Source organism: Chrysemys picta, chromosome 4 (genome assembly GCF_011386835.1).
Source record: "Chrysemys picta bellii isolate R12L10 chromosome 4, ASM1138683v2, whole genome shotgun sequence".
Lineage (NCBI taxonomy): Eukaryota > Metazoa > Chordata > Testudines > Emydidae > Chrysemys > Chrysemys picta.
Window position 1 is genome coordinate 27,868,688 of NC_088794.1, and position 17,957 is coordinate 27,886,644.

The 17,957-nt window shown below is 46.4% G+C and overlaps 1 protein-coding gene across 1 annotated transcript in view; it reads right to left on the reverse strand.

The window, feature by feature from the left end:
• Positions 1-4,700: 4,700 nt before the first annotated feature.
• Positions 4,701-17,957, reverse strand: part of LOC101935245 (NACHT, LRR and PYD domains-containing protein 3-like) — a 29,841-nt gene continuing 16,584 nt past the window's right edge. The window contains exons 4-6 of the mRNA XM_065591021.1: positions 14,700-14,870; positions 7,002-7,172; positions 4,701-5,949 (exon numbers count right to left, since the gene is read on the reverse strand). Of these exons, the coding sequence (XP_065447093.1) occupies positions 5,706-5,949; positions 7,002-7,172; positions 14,700-14,870 (586 nt within the window). The 3' untranslated portion in view covers positions 4,701-5,705. The remainder of the gene's footprint in view (positions 5,950-7,001; positions 7,173-14,699; positions 14,871-17,957) is intronic.

Sequence of the window (17,957 nt, forward strand, 5' to 3'; positions counted from 1 at the left end):
TACTTTCGAAAATACCCTCGGTGCAGTGGAAAGGCCGAAGGGCAGGATCTTGTACTGAAAATGGTCCTGTGCTATTGTAAACCACTGGAACTTCCAATGCAATGAGTAGATGGAAACGTGAAAATACGCATCTTGGAGGTTGAGGGCTGAGAACCAGTCGTCGTCCCCCCACACCCTCTCCCCCAATGCTGGGATTATGGTGCTTAGCGTGACCATTTTGAATCTTTGTGTTTTTACAAATTTGTTGAGTCGCCTTAAGTCTAGAATAGGTCTCCAACCTCTTGTCTTTTTCTGTGTGAGAAAGTAGTGGGAATAGAACCCTTTCCCTCTGTACTCACTGGTACGGGTTCTACGGCTCCCAGGGATACAAGATGGTTCACCTTTTCGTGAAGCAGGTGTTCATGAGAGGGGTCCCTGAAGAGGGACGGGGAAGGAGGGTGGGTAGAGCGGTTGGAGGTATGGGGGATGGAGTACCCAGTTTTGATTATTTCCAATACCCTTAGTGATGGAATGCCAGATGGAGTAAAATTGGATTTGGCTATCTCCAGAGATTTTGCCATTGGGCGATGGTGCCAGCATTGATAGTGACAGGATTCTCGAGCCCTCGACCAAGCCTTCAAATCTGCTGCCTGGATGTTGAGGACTGCGAAGCAGTAGTCGAGGAGACGGACTGTCTTCTCCTGGAGGTTTTCTGTCTACGGCTCTGCTGGTCATAAAACCTGTTGCGCTGAGTGTGTGGAGGGGTTCGGAATCGCTGCTGAGTTTGGTAAGTGATTTGTCATCTCTTGTTCCTACGTGTGTGGATACCTAGGGATTGTAAAGTAGCCCTGGAGTCTTTCAGAGTGTCTGTCTTGTCTGCGAAGAGCTTGGCACCTTCAAACGATAAGTCCTCTACAGTGGACTGTACTGGCTTTGGAAAGCTAGACAGGTGAAGCCAGGAAGCTCTCCTCATAACATCTGCTGTGGCTATGGATCTCACTGCAGAATCCGCAGAGTCGAGGGCAGCTTGAAGTGCTGTTCTAGTGATGAGGTGACCCTCCGTAATGATGGCTTTGTACTGTTCTCTTTTGTCTTCAGGAATAAAGTTTGTACATTTGGAAAGGCTTGCGCAGTTATTGTGATTGTATTTTGCCAACAGGGCCTCATAATTGGCAATTCTCAATTGTAATGTCACAGTTGAGTATGCTTTGCGACCAAACGGATCAAGCCATTTACAGTCTTTGTTGTATGGGGTATTCCTATAGTGCTGTTGCTTGCCCCTTTCATTTACTGCATCTATAACCAGCGAATTTGGCATTGGATGGGAGAAGAGAAATTCAGTGCCTTTGGCTGGTATGTAATATTTCTTATCGGATCTTGTACAGGTAGCTGGAATCATTGCTGGGGTTTGCCAGAGTAATTTGACAGGATCCATAATTGCCTCATTCAAGGGGAGGGCGATTTTGGATGAAGTGGACGTATGTAATATGTCCACTAACTTGTGGCGTGATTTCTGGACCTCTCTCAGAGAAATGTCAAGGGACGCTGCCACTCTCTTGAAGAGATCCTGAAACTGCCTGAAATCCTCCGTTGTGGTGGGGGTGGAGGCATAAGTGCATCACCCAGGGAGGAAGAGGAAAGATGAGTGTTGGTTATGTTATCTGGATCCAAGAATTCTTCCTGTTCATCGACCCCCTGTTTGGAGACACTAGGGGGTGCGTGTGATGGCAGCACAGGTGGTTGGTGTGCACCAGTTGCGGGCAGAGTGTTGGGTGTTCCTGTTGTTGTTGTTGTGGGTATGGTGCCCATGGTTGCCAGAATGGCCACTGTGGTTGGAATGGCATGGGAGGCATCCAAGGCTGGCTGAACCAGGATTGATTTGCAAAGTTTGCTGAGAAGCCAGTGGCTGGTGGTGCCTGTGTGGCAAGATTAATTACAGGCGTGGAATGTTGAGGCAAGCCTATTATGTCCTCTTCACCTCCTCCTCCTCCCCACTGTAGCAGTGTGTTGAGAACTGTGGAGAGCTGGGCTGTGAAACAGCCCTGTGTATAGAAGCACCGTTGGTACTGAGAAGGGGGGACCGAGGTACCGAGGAGACAGATAAGTCTCTGTGGTGCAGGAGTTGTTGTGATGTGGCCAAGGTCAGTGCCGGTGTGACAGGTGAGCACGGTATAATGTGCTGCATTGTATTCAGAGGTGTCTGGTTGAAATTCATGGTGCCAACAGATTTCAGAGTCGTAGCTGTGTTAGTCTGTATCAGCAAACACAATGAGGAGTCCTTGTGACACCTTAGAGACTAACAAATTTATTTAAGCATAAGCTTTTGTGGGCTAAACCCCACTTCATCAGATGCATGGAGCGAAAAATACAGTAAGCAGTATATATATTACAGCACATGAAAAGATGGGAGTTGCCTTACCAAGTGGGGGATTAGTGCTAATGAGGCCAATTCAGTTAAGGAGGAAGTGGCCTATTCTCAACAGTTGACAAGAAGGGGTGAATATCAAGAGAGGGGAAATTACTTTTGTAGTGCTAATGAGCCAATGCAATCAAGGTGGATGTTGCCCATTTCCAACAGTTGACAAGAAGGTGTGAGTATCAGCAGAGGGAAAACTACTTTTTGTAGTGACCCATCCACTCCCAGTCTTTATTCAGGCCTAATCTGATGGTGTCCAGTTTGCAAATTAATTCCAGTTTTGCAGTTTCTCATTGAAGTCTGTTTTTGAAGTTTTTTTGTTGAAGAATTGCCACTTTTAAGTCTGTTATTGAGTGTCCAGGGAGATTGAAGTGCTCTCCTACTGGTTTTTGAATGTTACAATTCTTGATGTCTGATTTGGGTCCATTTATTTTTTTGCGTAGCGACTGTCCGGTTTGGCCAATGTACATGGCAGAGGGGCATTACTGGCACATGATGGCATATATCACATTGGTAGATATGCAGGTGAACAAGCCCCTGATGGTGTGGCTGATGTGGTTAGGTCCTATGATGGTGTCCCTTGAATAGATATGCAGACAGAGTTGGCAACGGGGTTTGTTGCAGGGATTGGTTCCTGGGTTAGTGTTTTTGTTGTGTGGTGTGTAGTTGCTGGTGAGTATTTGCTTCAGGCTGGGGGGCTGTCTGTAAGCGAGGACTGGCCTGTCTCCCAAGGTCTGTGAGAGTGAGGGATCATCCCTACATTTATTCTTTTGTGTAGAGCGGACACAAATCAGACATCAAGAATTGTAACATTCAAAAACCAGTAGGAGAGCACTTCATACTGCTGATGAATGCTCTGACTAGAGCCAAGGGCGGTAGAGAAGGAAGTGTGGGGGGGATTGGCCACACAGCATCAATTAACCACCTGAGGCAGCATGAAACAGGGTCTGCGCATGTGCAGCCCAACCGGGCATGGCTACCTTAAATCTCTGGCTATGAGCGCAGGGATGCATCAACACCTAAAGTGGAGCACCCACAGGGACAGCACTTGAAGAAGAACAGGAGGCTACACTGTAGCCCTACACATTTATTTAAGCTCTTTTGTAGCTTACCATACATTTTCTTAGACTCCTACTTTTTCCAATTTTTATTATGTTAGAAAATGGTAAAGGATGTATTTATTTATTACACGAGGATTATAGTTTTTAGTCATGATTTGTGTTGAGCTACATTTGAATGGAAATTGGAATTGAATTGAAAATGCACAAACAGCATTTTAAAATAGTTTTCCTCAGTAAATAAAACTATGTTAAATGTGCTAGATGCCTAAGAAAAAAAATATCAAAACATGTTTTACATTTAAAAGTAACTGTTTTATTATTAATGCCTTTGTTTATCTGTAGTTATTTAATTGAACCGATTCATTGTGTCTTCTTAGGGTTTATGCAGTGTGCCTCAGGTAGCATGTGACCAGGTCCCAACAATGTCCTTCAAGATTTCAGAACTAGTAGATCTTATCCTTTCACACCTCATTTCTACTCATAGATTGGAAGAGAAAAACAAGCATTCCTGCTTTTTCCCCTCCCAATTGGTTTCTCAACTTTGAAAGGGGTAGTCATTGAACTGAACTACTTATATAAACTGAAATGAAGAAAATATTCTCTCTGTGCCTGTAAAAGAGGCTACTCATGACAAAAGCTGGGTTATCACGTCAATAAACATTGGTTCCAGGTGCTTAGCCAGTGACTTCCAACTCAGCAGTAGCCTCTTCTTCTGGTGCAGAGAGGAATACTTGTTTCTTTTCAGTTTATATAAGTAGTTCTGTTCAATTACTAGTTCATTCAAAGTTGAGAAACTGATTGGTAGAGGAAAACACTTTCAAACTGCTCAAAACAAGTGATTTTTGCATCCTTATCTTTAGATTACTGTCTGTGACATTTCAACTACTTGTACTGACAAATAATTAAAGGAAAGGCTCTTTGCAGTGTTGTTGTAACTATGTTGGCCCTGAGATATGAGAGAGACAAGGTTGGTGAGGCAATATCTTTTATTGGACCAACTTCTGTTGGTGGAAGGTACAAACTTTCAAGCTACACGGAGCTCTTCTTCAGATCTGGGGAAGTGTAGTGGGGTGGTTACCCCGCTCCTGCCCTGAAGGGCTTAAAATAGCCAGGGAGAGGGCTGTGGCAGGGGAAAGCTAGGCTGATTGGGGAAGTAGCCACAGCTGGGCTATGCCCTAATCAGGCCCAGCTGGTCCCTATAAAAGGCTGTGAGCCAGAGGTCCAGAAGACAGTCTCTCTCTGCACTCAGCGAGAGAAGGGCCTGGCTGCAGGGAGCTGAGACAGAGTACTTGGGTGGAGTAGGGCTGGGGAAAGGCTGAGGAGCTCTGGCCTGGAAAGCCCAGCCTGCGGCCTAGTAGAAGGCCAAGGGGTACTGGGGGTTGCAGAGGGCAACCCAGGAGTAGGCCAAGGCAGCAGGTCCAAACCCAACCTTGCCAGTGATGAGTAGGCTGATACTGCAGTATGCCCCTGGGCGTGGGGCTAGATGAAGATTGGCAGTAGCCTGATACTGAGGCAAGGTGGGGATAGTGGGTGGGGGTTCCCCTGGGAGGGGGAGACCCAGTTAAAGGGGCACCAGGGTCCTGGGAGGGACACAGGGGCCAGTAGCAGTAAGGCGGATCACCGACCTGCAGAGGGCGCTCCTGGGTCGAAGAGCTAATTCCCGAGGATGACCGGTAGGAGGCGCCGCAGGGGTGAGTCCGCGCCTGATTACAGGAAGAAAATCAAAGTGTCTGAGCTAAATACAAGTTGGGTCAGATTGTTAAGCATAAGGGGTAATGCATGTCATAGGAGGCCACCTGAAATGGAGTGGGCAATAAGGGTTGGATTCTTATGCAAAAGAGGTATGAAGTGGGCCATTAATAGTTAGCTGGCAGGTGTGTGTTACAAATTTTTGTAATAAGCCATGAAACCAATGACCCTGCTAACTCCATGTTTTTTAGTGTCTAGCAGTGCTATAGATGCTGAGTTCCCAGGCTTCCCTCTTGAAGGTGTTGTGGAGGTTTCCATTGAAGAAGAGTATTGAAAGGTCAGAAAAGAAGTGATTGCTTAGTGAAAAACGTTTGCCCCTGTGTAATACGGTGTTTTTGTCTTATTTTTCTGTGTGAATTCATTCAATAAATGGTAAAAGACAAAAATGTGTGTGTGTGTGTGTGTGTGTGTGTGTGAGAGAGAGAGAAAGAGAGAGAAACTGGTCTGTTTCTTATGGTGGGGAAAGTTGGGGATAGGGTATTGGAAGACTGGCATCCCTCCTAGGGCAGAACTGAGGATGTGATGTAATGAACTAAAATAATTAGCGTGACTTGCCTGAGTATCTCCAGTTTGCAGGTTTCATCCTTCAATCCTTCACAAAGCTGCTGCACTCCTGAATATCCCACTAACATTGAATCTCCCAGTTCATTTCTCTCCAGGTCCAGCTTTCTCAGAGTCTGATTGGTACTGAGGACAGAGGAAAGATCCCCACAACAAACAGCTGTGAGTGTGCAGTAAGACAGCCTGTAGAGATTTAGAATAGCGTTAGGGTTCGAAATCTTCCTTTTTGCTACCTAATTTGTGGGGTAAAGGAAAATGAGAATTGTCTTATGTTAATTGAACAATAGAGAGAAGCAGTGAATGGCAGACACACAAACACAGGCAAAGAACAACAAGGAGTCAGACTAACACGGCTACCCCCGATACAGGCAAAGAAAATGCATTTTATATAGATACATGGAATTCAAACAAAGTAAAACAAGCATCTATCATTGGGAATATAAAACGTATTACAGGAAACTTTTTTTTACAAAAATTACACAAATAAATGTCCAATTGGTGATGTCTCCCCATCAGGTTCTGGACACTAAAGATAGAAGTGATGCTATTACAGGTGTTTGGAATTGTTTACAGGTCAAATGGATTATATCTAAAAAGCATCCAAAAAAACACTGAGACTCCAAAACCACACCTCTATTTCACCTCCAGCTGCTGTAAGGGAGCGGTCTCAGATGCTCACTTCTGACTGATGGGAGGGTGTCCCACCTCTTATGGCTCCTTATCTTCACACTGACATGGGTGAGAGTGATGTGGGAGGGCAGAGAACTGTCCTCTCTCTTTCCTACATGCAGTGTGTGGTCTGGGATATTCTAGCAATACCTCTGACTGAGGTGACCACTCATACCACAAGGCCTGGATTAGTGCTGTTGGATTGGACCTTAATTACCATTAGCTATTTCTTTCATTTATTCAAGATTTCAAAACAGTTATATATTTTGGGCCACAGGTGTGCCCTTCAGATATGCAGTGAGGAGAAAGACCTGTTAGTGAACTATTGGTTGTCACCACAGCCCTCAAGTTCCAGGAAGATCTGTGCTCAGAGTTTCAGCCCCAAGAGCACTTATTTCCATAATTACCCTTTCTGCACTTTTCTCAGGTCTTTAACATCATTTATAAAATGGCACCCAGAACAATGTTCCACATGCTGTCTGTAATGCGCCACATATACACAGACTGGAGAGTGAAGCAGAACTGCACTTAATGGAAAACCGTGAAGGGAACCCCCAACTACTTACACCAGTTTCTGCAGTTTGCAGTTGGGATGTTTCAGTCCTTCACACAGCTGCTTCACTCCTAAATCTCCCAGTTTGCTGCCTCTCAGGTCCAGCTCTTTCAAAGTTTGATTTGTACTGAGAATTGAGGCAAAATACTTGCAACCAGAGGCTGCGATACCACAGTCTCCCAACCTGCAACAGACAAAGAAAAACAGGTGGAATTGTTTGCTTGATGCTCCAAAATTAACTATATTAATTAATCGTAGAATATCAAAGTTTGAAGGGACCTCAGGAGGTCATCTAGTCCAACCCCCTGCTCAAAGCAGGACCAATCCCCAGCCAGGGCTTTGTTAAGCCTTACCTTAAAAACCTCTAAGGCCTGGTCTACACTATGGGGTTAGGTCGAATTTAGCCACGTTAGGTCGATTTAAAAATGAATGCGTCCACACAACCAACCCCGTTCCGTTGACTTAAAGGGCTCTTAAAATTGACTTCTGTACTCCTCCCCAGCGAGGGGAGTAGCACTAAAATCAACCTTGCTGGGTTGAATTTGGGGTAGTGCAGATGCAAATTGATGGTACTGGCCTCCGGGAGCTATCCCAGAGTGCTCCAATGTGACTGCTCTGGACAGCACTTTGAACTCCGATGCACTAGCCAGGTACACAGGAAAAGCCCCGGGAACTTTTGAATTTAATTTCCTATTTGGTCAGCGTGGCGAACTCAGCAGCACAGGTGACCATGCAGTCCCCTCAGAATCATAGAGTGTAGAATGTTTCTATGCTCCCCCTATCATCTCCGTTCCTGAGGTTATCGCATATTAGAAGGCGAAAAAAACACACTCGCGATGACATGTTTTCTGAGCTCATGCAGTCCTCCCACACTGATAGGGCACAGCTTAATGCATGGAGGCATTCAGTGGCAGAGGCCAGGAAAGAATTAAGTGAGAGCAAAGAGCAGAGGCAGGACACTATGCTGAGGCTAATGGGGGAGCAAACAGACATGATGAAGCGTCTGTTGGAGCTGCAGGAAAGCCAACAAGAGCACAGACCCCTGGTGCATCCACTGTATAACCGTCTACCCTCCTCTCCATGTTCCATAGCCTCCTCACCCAGACGTGGGGGGAGGCTCCGGACACCCAGGCACTCCACTCCACTCCAGAGGATGGCCCAAGCAACAGATTTTTAGTGTGGCTACAATAAGCAATGTGGTCGTGTCCTTCCCTCCTCCCCCACTTCAACCGGGCTACCTTGTCCATTATATCATTTTTTTTTAATTAATAAAAAAAGAATGCATGGTTTCAAAACAATAGTTACTTTATTTCGAAGGGGGAGGGTGGTTGGCTTACAAGGAATTAAAATCAACAAAGGGGGCAGGTTTGCATCAAGGAGAAACACACACAACTGTCACACCGAAGCCTGGCCAGTCATGAAACTGGTTTTCAAAGCCTCTCTGATGTGCAGTGTGCCTTGCTGTGCTCTTCTAATCACCCTGGTGTCTGGCTGCTCAAAATCACACAGCAAGCAGCAATAACAATGGGAATGTTGGTTGCGCTGAGGTCTGACCTAGTCAGCAAACAGCATCAGCGAGCTTTTAAAGTGCATGATGGTGAGCTGAGTGGGCTCCATGCTTGCCGTGGTATGGCTTTTGCATGGGAAAAAGGTGCAAAACGATTGACAGTCGTTGCTTTCACGGAGGGAGGGGCGACTGATGACATGTACCCAAAACCACCTGTGACAATGTTTTTGCCCCATCAGGCATTGGGAGCTTAACCCAGAATTTCAATGGGCGGCAGAGACTGTGGGAACTGTGGGATAGCTACCCACAGTGCAATGCTCCATAAGTCCATGCTAGCCACGGTAGTGAGGACGCACTCCGCCGACTTAATGCGCTTAGTGGGGACATACTCAATCGACTGTATAAAATCGATTTCTAAAAATTGACTTCTATAAAATCAATTTAATTTCGTAGTGTAGACATACCCTGAGGAAGGAGATTCCACCACCTCCCTAGGTAACCTATTCCAGTGCTTCACCACCCTCCTAGTGAAAAAGTTTTTCCTAATATCCAACCTAAACCTCCCCCACTGCAACTTGAGACTATTACTCCTTGTTCTGTCATCTGCTACCACTGAAAACAGTCTAGCTCAGGGGCGGGCAAACTTTTTGGTCTTAGGTTTCAGAGCACCAGGACAGGCAGCCACACCGCCTGGCTGCAGCCAGCCACGCCACCGTACAGCACAGAGCAGCAGGTCAGGCCAGGCTTTGGAGCTGTGCTGCCCCAGGAGCTCGCATCCCCACCGCCCAGAGCATTGCGCCGGCGGTGGAGCGAGCTGAGGCTGCGGGGGAGGGGGAACAGCAGGGGAGGGGCCGGGGGCTAACCTCCCGGGGCAGGAGTTCAGGGGCCGGGCAGGAGGGTCCCGCAGGCCGGATGTGGCCCGCGGGCCATAGTTTGCCCACCTCTGGTCTAGCTCCATCCTCTTTGGAACCCCCTTTCAAGTAGTTGAAAGCAGTTATCAAATCCCCCCTCATTCTTCTCTTCTGCAGACTAAATAATCCCAGTTCCCTCAGCCTCTCCTCATAAATCATGTGCTCCAGCCCCCTAATCAGTTTTGTTGCCCTCCACTGAACTCTTTCCAATTTTTCCACATCATGTGAGGCCTCACCAATGCCAAATAGAGGGGAATAATTACGTCCCTCAATCTGCGGGCAATGCCCCTACTTATACAGCCCAAAATGCTGTTAGCCTTCTTGGCAACAAGGGCACACTGTTGACTCATATCCAGCTTCTCGTCCACTGTAACCCCTAGGTCCTTTTCTGCAGAACTGCTGCCTAGCCATTTGGTCCCTAGTCTCTAGCAGTGCATGGGATTCTTCCGTCCTAAGTGCAGGACTCTGCACTTGTCCTTGTTGAAACTCATCAGATTTCTTTTGGCCCAATCCTCTAATTTGTCTAGGTCCCTCTATATCCTATCCCTACCCTCCAGCGTATCTACCACTCCTCCCAGTTTAGTGTCATCTGCAAACTTGCTGAGGGTGCAATCCACGCCATCCTCCAGATCATTAATGAATATATTAAACAAAACTGGCCCCAGGACCGACCTTTGGGGCACTCTGCTTGATACCGGCTGCCAACTAGAAATGGAGCCATTTGTCACTACCCGTTGAGCCCAATGATCTAACCAGCTTTCTATCCACCTTATAGTCCATTCATCCAGCCCATGCTTCTTTAATGCTAGCAAGAATACTGTGGGAGACCGTATCAAAAGCTTTGCTAAAGTCAAGGAATAACACGTCCACTGCTTTCCCCTCATCCACAGAGCTAGTTATCTCATCACAGAAGGCAATTAGGTTAGTCAGGCATAACTTGTCCTTGGTGAATTCATGCTGACTGTTTCTGATCACTTTCCTCTCCTCTAAGTGCTTCAAAATTGATTCCTTGAGGACCTGCTCCATGATTTTTTCAGGGATTGAGGTGAGGCTGACTGGCCTGTAGTTCCCCGGATCCTCTTTCTTCCCTTTTTTAAAGATGTGCACTACATTAGCCTTTTTCCAATCATCCGGGACCTCCCCCGATCGCCATGAGTTTTCAAAGATAATGGCAAATGGCTCTGCAATCACATCCGCCAACTCCTTTAGTACCCTCAGATGCAGAGCATCTGGCCCCATGCACTTGTGCTCGTCCAGCTTTTCTAAATAGTCCCGCATTCTTTCTCCACAGAGGGCTGGTCACTTCCATCCCATGCTGTGCTGCCCAGTGCAGTAGTCTGGGAGCTGACCTTGTTCGTGAAGACAGAGGCAAAAAAAGCATTGAGTACATTAGCTTTTTCCATATCCTCTGTCACTAGGTTGCCTCCCTCACTCAGTAAGGGGCCCACACTTTCCGTTTTCTTGTTGCTGACAAACCTGTAGAAACCCTTCTTGTTACTCTTAACATCCCTTGCTAGCTGCAACTCTAAGTGTGATATGGCCTTCCTGATTTCATGCCTGAGCAATATTTTTATATTCCTCCCTGGTCATTTGTCCAATCTTCCACTTCTTGTGGAAGTGTGACAGGTTTTCTTTTCCAGAGTCCTAGCACTATGATAATGCTATGAGGATGGTGTGACAGCTGCCCTAAGTTAAGGCTGAGTTACACAACAGTTCAGTTCAATAAAAAAACTTTTTAAAACAAAGTGCAAGTTTCTGCAGCAGAGCCTGAAAAGAGTTCTAATCTGAATGAACAAATATAAGAGCATGCAACCATGTGCGGTGGGTATACTAGGTCAGGGGAGGCTAATGGGCCCATCCACACTCCACCCAGAGGCCCCGCCCTTGCTCCCCCTCTCTCCCGAAGCCAGTGGGCGCTCAGCTTGGCAGTGGCCTGGAGCTCAGGGTGGCATGGGCCAGCAGGTGGCTTGGGCCATCCTGTCAGTGGCCAGGGGCTGCTCACATTGGCCTGGGTATCAGGCCACTGCTCAGGCCATCCAGTGGCCCAGGTCTCGGGGTAGCTGGGGTGGGCAGGCCGGTGCTTGGAGTGGTTTGGCTGGGGCTCCGGCACACAGAGGGGGCAGAAGGGGCGAGGTAGGGCCAGGGCCTCAGGCAGGGTCGCGGGGCTAGCTTCCCCAAAGTGTGTGTGTGTGGGGGGTTACATGCTGCCCATGCATACAAGGTCAACAAGATCTGTAGTTAATGAATTGAACAAATTGTGGTCACCATGTCCTTCCAAGATTTCAGAGTTAGTAGATCTCATCTTCTCAAGCCTCATTTCTGTTTGTAGATTTGAAGAGGAAAACAAACTTTCTTGCTTTTTCCACTCCCAATCGGTTTCTCAACTTTGAATGAAGCAGTCATTGAACTGAACTACTTGAATAAACTGAAATGAAGAAAATATTCTCTGTGTGCCTGTAGAAGAAACGAGTGATGACGAAAGCTGGGTTAGCATGTCAGCGATCTCTGGCTGCAGGTGCTTAGCCAGTGACTTCAACCAGCTTATGTCAACAGTAGCCTCTTCTGCAGGCACACAGAGAATATTTTCTTCATTTCATGAGAACAGCCATACTGGGTCAGACCAATGGTCCATCTAGCTTAGAATCCTGTCTTCTGACAGTGGCCAGTGCCAGGTGCTTCAGAAGGAATGAACAGAACAGGCAATCAACTGAATGATCCATCCACTGTTGTCCACTCCAAGCTTCTGGCGGTCAGAGGCTAGGTACTCCCAGAGCATAGACAACAAGGAGTCCTGTGGCACCTTAAAGACTAACCAATTTATTTGGGCATAAACTTTCGTGGGCTGGAACCCACTTCGTCAGATGAAGATGTTCCAGCCCATGAAAGCTTATGCCCAAATAAATTTATTAGTCTTTAAGGTGCCACAGAACTCCTAATTGTTTTTGCTGCAACAGACTAACATGGCTACCCACCTGAAACTTGTTGACAGAGCACAGAGGAGCATTCCTAACCATCTTGGATAACAGTCATTGATGGACTTATCTTCCATGAAAATACTTTTGCATTAATACAACTCACAAGGGAGCATCTGGATTTGAACCGGGGACCTACTGATCTTCATGTAAGGCTGTATAAACAAGTTTCTAGCTCTGGGGCACTAGCAACTACCTGAGCTTAGATCACATCCTCAAAGCAGTGTTAAGTGTCCCAATTCACTTGTCTGTTATTGGCTACATGTGCCTGTAACTGGCTAAATGCTATTTACATTGCATATGTATCCTGTTTAATGTATACTAGAGTAGCTAGATTAACCTGTTGTTGCACTGTCTTTTTTCATGTCTGTATCCTGTGCTTAATTAGCCTTAAATCAAAGAATGTATTAGCATTTATATGAAAGCTAGCGAAGTGCTAATGTTATTGTCTTCATCACTCTGAAACTGGTTGATTTTCATGGTAAACCACCTGCAAACCATTTTAGTAGTCTGGATGGCTGTTACCAAATGCATTATCTTTGAATGGTCCATTAAACGTGAAACAACGAAGATCGCAGATTATCAACATTTGATATTTATTAAAGACCACCTGGCAAAGATGTCTCACAGCTTGTCAGCCTGTTTCAACTATAAAAGATGTAGCCTGGGAATGATCCTGGATCTCTGGAGTGCTTGGCTTTTGGCAGGGGGAACCCTAAGCAATTGGACAGAGATCCTGAAAAGCCATTTTTGGGAAACCCCGAGGAACATATGAAAAGATTCTAAGAGACTGGCAGATTATTATATCTCTTCATTTTGGACTATATACTCTGATCCAACTAGTATATATTTTATCTACTTTAACCATTTAATAACTCTCATATCTCTTTCTTAGTCAATAAATCTTTAACTAGTTTACTAAGGATTGGCTACAACATTGTTTTTGGTGAGATCCTGAAGTATATTTTGACCTGGGGTAAGTGGCTGGTCCTTTTGTGACTGGGAGACCCTAACGTGTGGTGAATTTTGCTTTTAATAATCTTTCATCATAAAGTCCAGTTTATCTGGGTAGTAAATTGGGCTGGAGAGCTTAAGGGAGACTGTCTATGGCTCCATGGTAAAACTAATATAGTGATCCAGGAGCATACATTTATTGCAGGGTTGGTGAAATCTAAGTATAGACTATGCCATCAATTGGGGTGTGTCTGCCCTGTTTTCTGACAGTCTGATCTGAGATTAGCACTCTTAGCTGTGAGCCACTCCAGGCAGCGTGACACTGCAATCAAATGCTCCACCACTGAGCTCTACCCCCTTTCAATTTATTCAACTACTTCAGTTCAATTACTAGTTCACTGAAAGATGAGAAACCAATTGGGAGCTGAATGAGCCCTCACACTGTTCAGAACAAATGATTTTTTCATCCTGATTTTTTCATTACTTTCTGTGACATTTCAGCTCCTTGTACAGACCACTAACCAAAGGAAAGGTTGTTAGGGAATGTCAGGAAATGGTTTATACTAACAAATGATAAGTCTCTGAGGCAGGGAACTAAGAAATTGCAGGCATCCAACTTAGAGGAGATGAAGAACATTATTGTATATATGTGTTATCTTCTTAATAGAGATTAAAATACACTTTGCAAAATAGTTCTCTCATATACAAAAATCCTCTAGTCGTTAGGAGAGCAGAATACTGATGCCATCCAGAATAACACTGAGACCCCAAACCCCACACCTCCCAGCTGCTGTAAGGGAGCAGTCTCAGATGCTCGCTTCTGGCTGATGGGAGGGTGTCCCATCTCTTATGGCTCCTTATCTTCACTCTCCCATGGGTGAGAGTGATGGGGGAGGGCAGAGAATGGTCTTCTCTCTTTCCTACATGCAATGTGTGGTCTGGGATGTCCTAGTGATACCTCTGACCCACATGACCACTCATACCACAAGGCCTGGATTAGTGCTGTTGGATCCGGCCTTAATCCTCATTGGCTATTTCTATCATTTATTCAAGATTTCTAAACAGTGACATATTTTGGGTCACTGGTGTGCCCTTCACATGTGCAGTGAGGAGAAAAACCTGTCGAGTGACCTGTCACTACAACCTTCAAGTTCCAGGAAGATCTGTGCTCAGAGTTTCAGCCCCAAGAGCACTTATTTCCATAATTACCCTTTCTGCACCTTTCTCAGGTCGTTAACATCATTTATAAAATGGCACCCAGAACAATGGCCACATGCTGTCTGTAATGAGCCACATATACACAGACTGGAGAGTGAAGCAGAACTGCACTTAATGGAAAACCGTGAAGGGAACCCCCAACTACTTACATCAGTTTCGGCAGTTTGCAGTTGGGATGTTTCAGTCCTTCACACAGCTGTTTCACTCCTGATTCTCCCAGTTTGCTGCCTCTCAGGTCCAGCTCTTTCAAAGTTTGATTTGTACTGAGAACTGAGGCAAAATATTTGGAATCAGAGGCTGTGATACCACAGTGTCCCAAGCTGAAACAGACAAAGAAAAACAGGTGGAATTTTTTGCTTGATTCTCCAAAATTAACTGTATTCATTAGTGTGTTTCAACAGGTTCTCTTTTCCAGAGTCCTAGCACTATGATAATGCTATGAGGATGTTGTGACAGCTGCCCTACAGTTAAGGCTGAGTTACACAACAGTTCCGTTTAATAAAAATACTTTTTTTAAATAAAGTGCAAGTTTTTACAGCAGAACCTGAAATGAATGAATGAACAGATATAAGAGCATACAAGCATGTGCGGTGGGTATAATAGGTCAAGGGAGGCTAGCCTCCCCTACTCCAGGCCATGGCCCTGCCCACGCTCCACCCAGAAGACATGCCCTTGCTCACCCTCTCCGCCAAAGCCAGTGGGCATTCAGCTTGGGCAGCGGCCTGGAGCTCAGGGCATCCTGGGCCAGTGGGCGGCTTAGGCCAGTCTGAGGTGGGCCAGTGCTTGGGGTGGTTCGGCTGGGGCTCCAGCACACTGGGGTGGAGGTGGGGGGGCAAGAGGCAAGGTAGGGCCAGGGCCTCAGGCAGGGTCGGGGGGCTAGCCTCCCCAAAGGGGGGGCTTGACATGCTGCCCATGCATACAAGGTCAACAAGATCTGTAGTTAATGAATTGAACAAATTATTTGTGGTCACCATGTCCTTCCAAGATTTCAGTTAGTAGATCTCATCTTCTCACACCTCATTTCTGTTTGTAGATTTGAAGAGGAAAACAAACTTTCTTGCTTTTTCCACTCCCAATCGGTTTCTCAACTTTGAATGAAGCAGTCATTGAACTGAACTACTTGAATAAACTGAAATGAAGAAAGTATTCTCTGTGTGCCTGTAAAATAAACTAGTGATGACAAAAGCTGGATACTTAGCCAGTGACCTCAACCTGCTTTTGTCAGCAGTAGCCTCTTCTGCAGGCACACAGTGAATATTTTCTTCATTTCATAAGAACAGCCAGACTGGGTCAGACCAATTGTCCATCTAGCCCAGTATCCTGTCTCCCAACAGTGGCCAATGCCAGGTGCTTCAGAGGGAAGGAACAGAACAGGCAATCATTTAAGTTCACTCCTAGCTTCTGGCAGTCAGAGGCTAGGTACACCCAGGGCCCGATTAAGGTTATGAGGGGCTTAAGGCTAATAGGAGGGAAGGGCCTAAGTATGAATCACATATTAAAAAAAAATTATGACATCATCACACATTTATCTACATACATATTTACATATTATTTATTTATGTAAAATTAACAAGTTTATTCTACTCTCACTACACTCAATTATTCAAACAGATACTTCTGAGTAAGAGTTAGCACGAGGGATGCCACACTGTCCTTTTCTTAGGCCTCCTTCCTCTTGGGAAGTGGAGTGCTCATCTGTATGAGGATGAACACTGCAACATTCCCCATCCTGCTCTCCTTTCAGCCTTGTGTTTCTACCCTCAGCTCTTCACATGGCCCACAGGGCAAAGGCAATCCCTGCGGCAGGTGTTTCCCCAAAGCTACGGACTCTACACCACACACCCTCTCTCACTCTGACTGCAGTCTGGGAGGTAGCTAGATTTTACTACGTAGAAGAAAAACACTCAGGTGTAAAATCCACTGAAGTAGAGGAAGTAACTCTGCACTGGCAAGTTTGTGTGCAGTAAAGCTGCTTTAAGCGCTGTAACTCCCGAGGAGCACCCAGTGCCAATCCACTTAGTGTGCAGAAACTGCACAGATGCAGCACCCTAAAAAAAACACCCCAATGAGAGGCGTAGAGCTTTCTCCACTGTGGCACCTGCACAGCGGTGCCAGTGTAGACACCATGGTGATTATAGTGCTATGATTGGCTGCCTGTTCTCACCTCTCTGACCATTGATTTGAACTCTACTGCCCTACCCCTCAGTCCCCTTCGGTGATGATAGAATCATAGAATATCAGGGTTGGAAGGGACCTCAGGAGGTCATCTAGTCCAACCCCCTGCTCAAAGCAGGACCAATCCCCAGGCAGATTTTTGCCCCTGATCCCTAAATGGCCCCCTCAAGGATTGAACTCACCACTCTGGGTTTAGCAGGCCAATGCTCATACCACTGAGCTATCCCTCCCCCACTCAGTGCATCTTTCCAGGTGGCCATGCCTGCTCCATGCACCAGGTGATTCCTCCACTTGGAGCAATGCCAAGCTGCTGGACCTCATCGGCATTTGGGGAGAGGAAGCAGTGCAGTCACAGCTGCGCTCCAGCCGTCAGAATTATGATACCTATGGACAGATTTCTAGATGCATGATAGAAAGGGGCCATGACCAGGACACATTGCAGTGAAGGAGCTGCCGAACGCCTACTACAAGGCATGGGAGGCAAACTGCTGCTCCGGTGCTGCGACCACAAGCTGCTGGTTCTACAAAGAGCTGGATGCGATACTCTGCGGCGACCCCACCTCCACTGCGAAGGCCACTGTGGATACTTTGTTGGCTTGCATGTCAGTTGAGAGTGGACCGAGCTGGGAGGAGGCAATCTTGGCTGAAGAGGGGGAGGGGGACCCAGAGGCAGAGGATGACTTGGAGGCCAGAGATGCATGCAGTCAGGAGCTCCTTTCTGCCCTGGAGGAGCCTAGCCAGTCACAGCAGTTGGAGCTTGGTGAAGCGCAAACAGGAGAGGAGGCCCCTGGTAAGTGGATCTAATTTTGGGAACTGCTGAAGCGAGTTGTTGGGGGCAGGAGGGTTGCAGAAAGCAGGCTTGTCTCCCACCTCATGCCTAGCCTGAGCGGTGGAACAGGCTGTTGATACACTCCCTCACTTCACAAGAATCTCCCTCAGAGATCGCCAGGAAACTCTCATGGAGATACTGGGCAATCCGCTCCCGCAGGTTCCTCAGTAGAGCTGCTTTGTTTTGTGAAAGTAGGATGGATTAAAGAAATGCTGTATGTACCTTTAAGCAGGAATAAGGAATGTTGAAATACAGGTGTCAGGAAAAGAAACATTAAGGCATAAACAATGAGTCCACTTAAGCTAACGGTGGAACATTAACCGGAGATCGGTAAAATTTAGTAAGGAAATTAAATATGTATGTCTAGCCTCAGGTAAACTTGTCAGTTCTGCTTTCTTTGTCC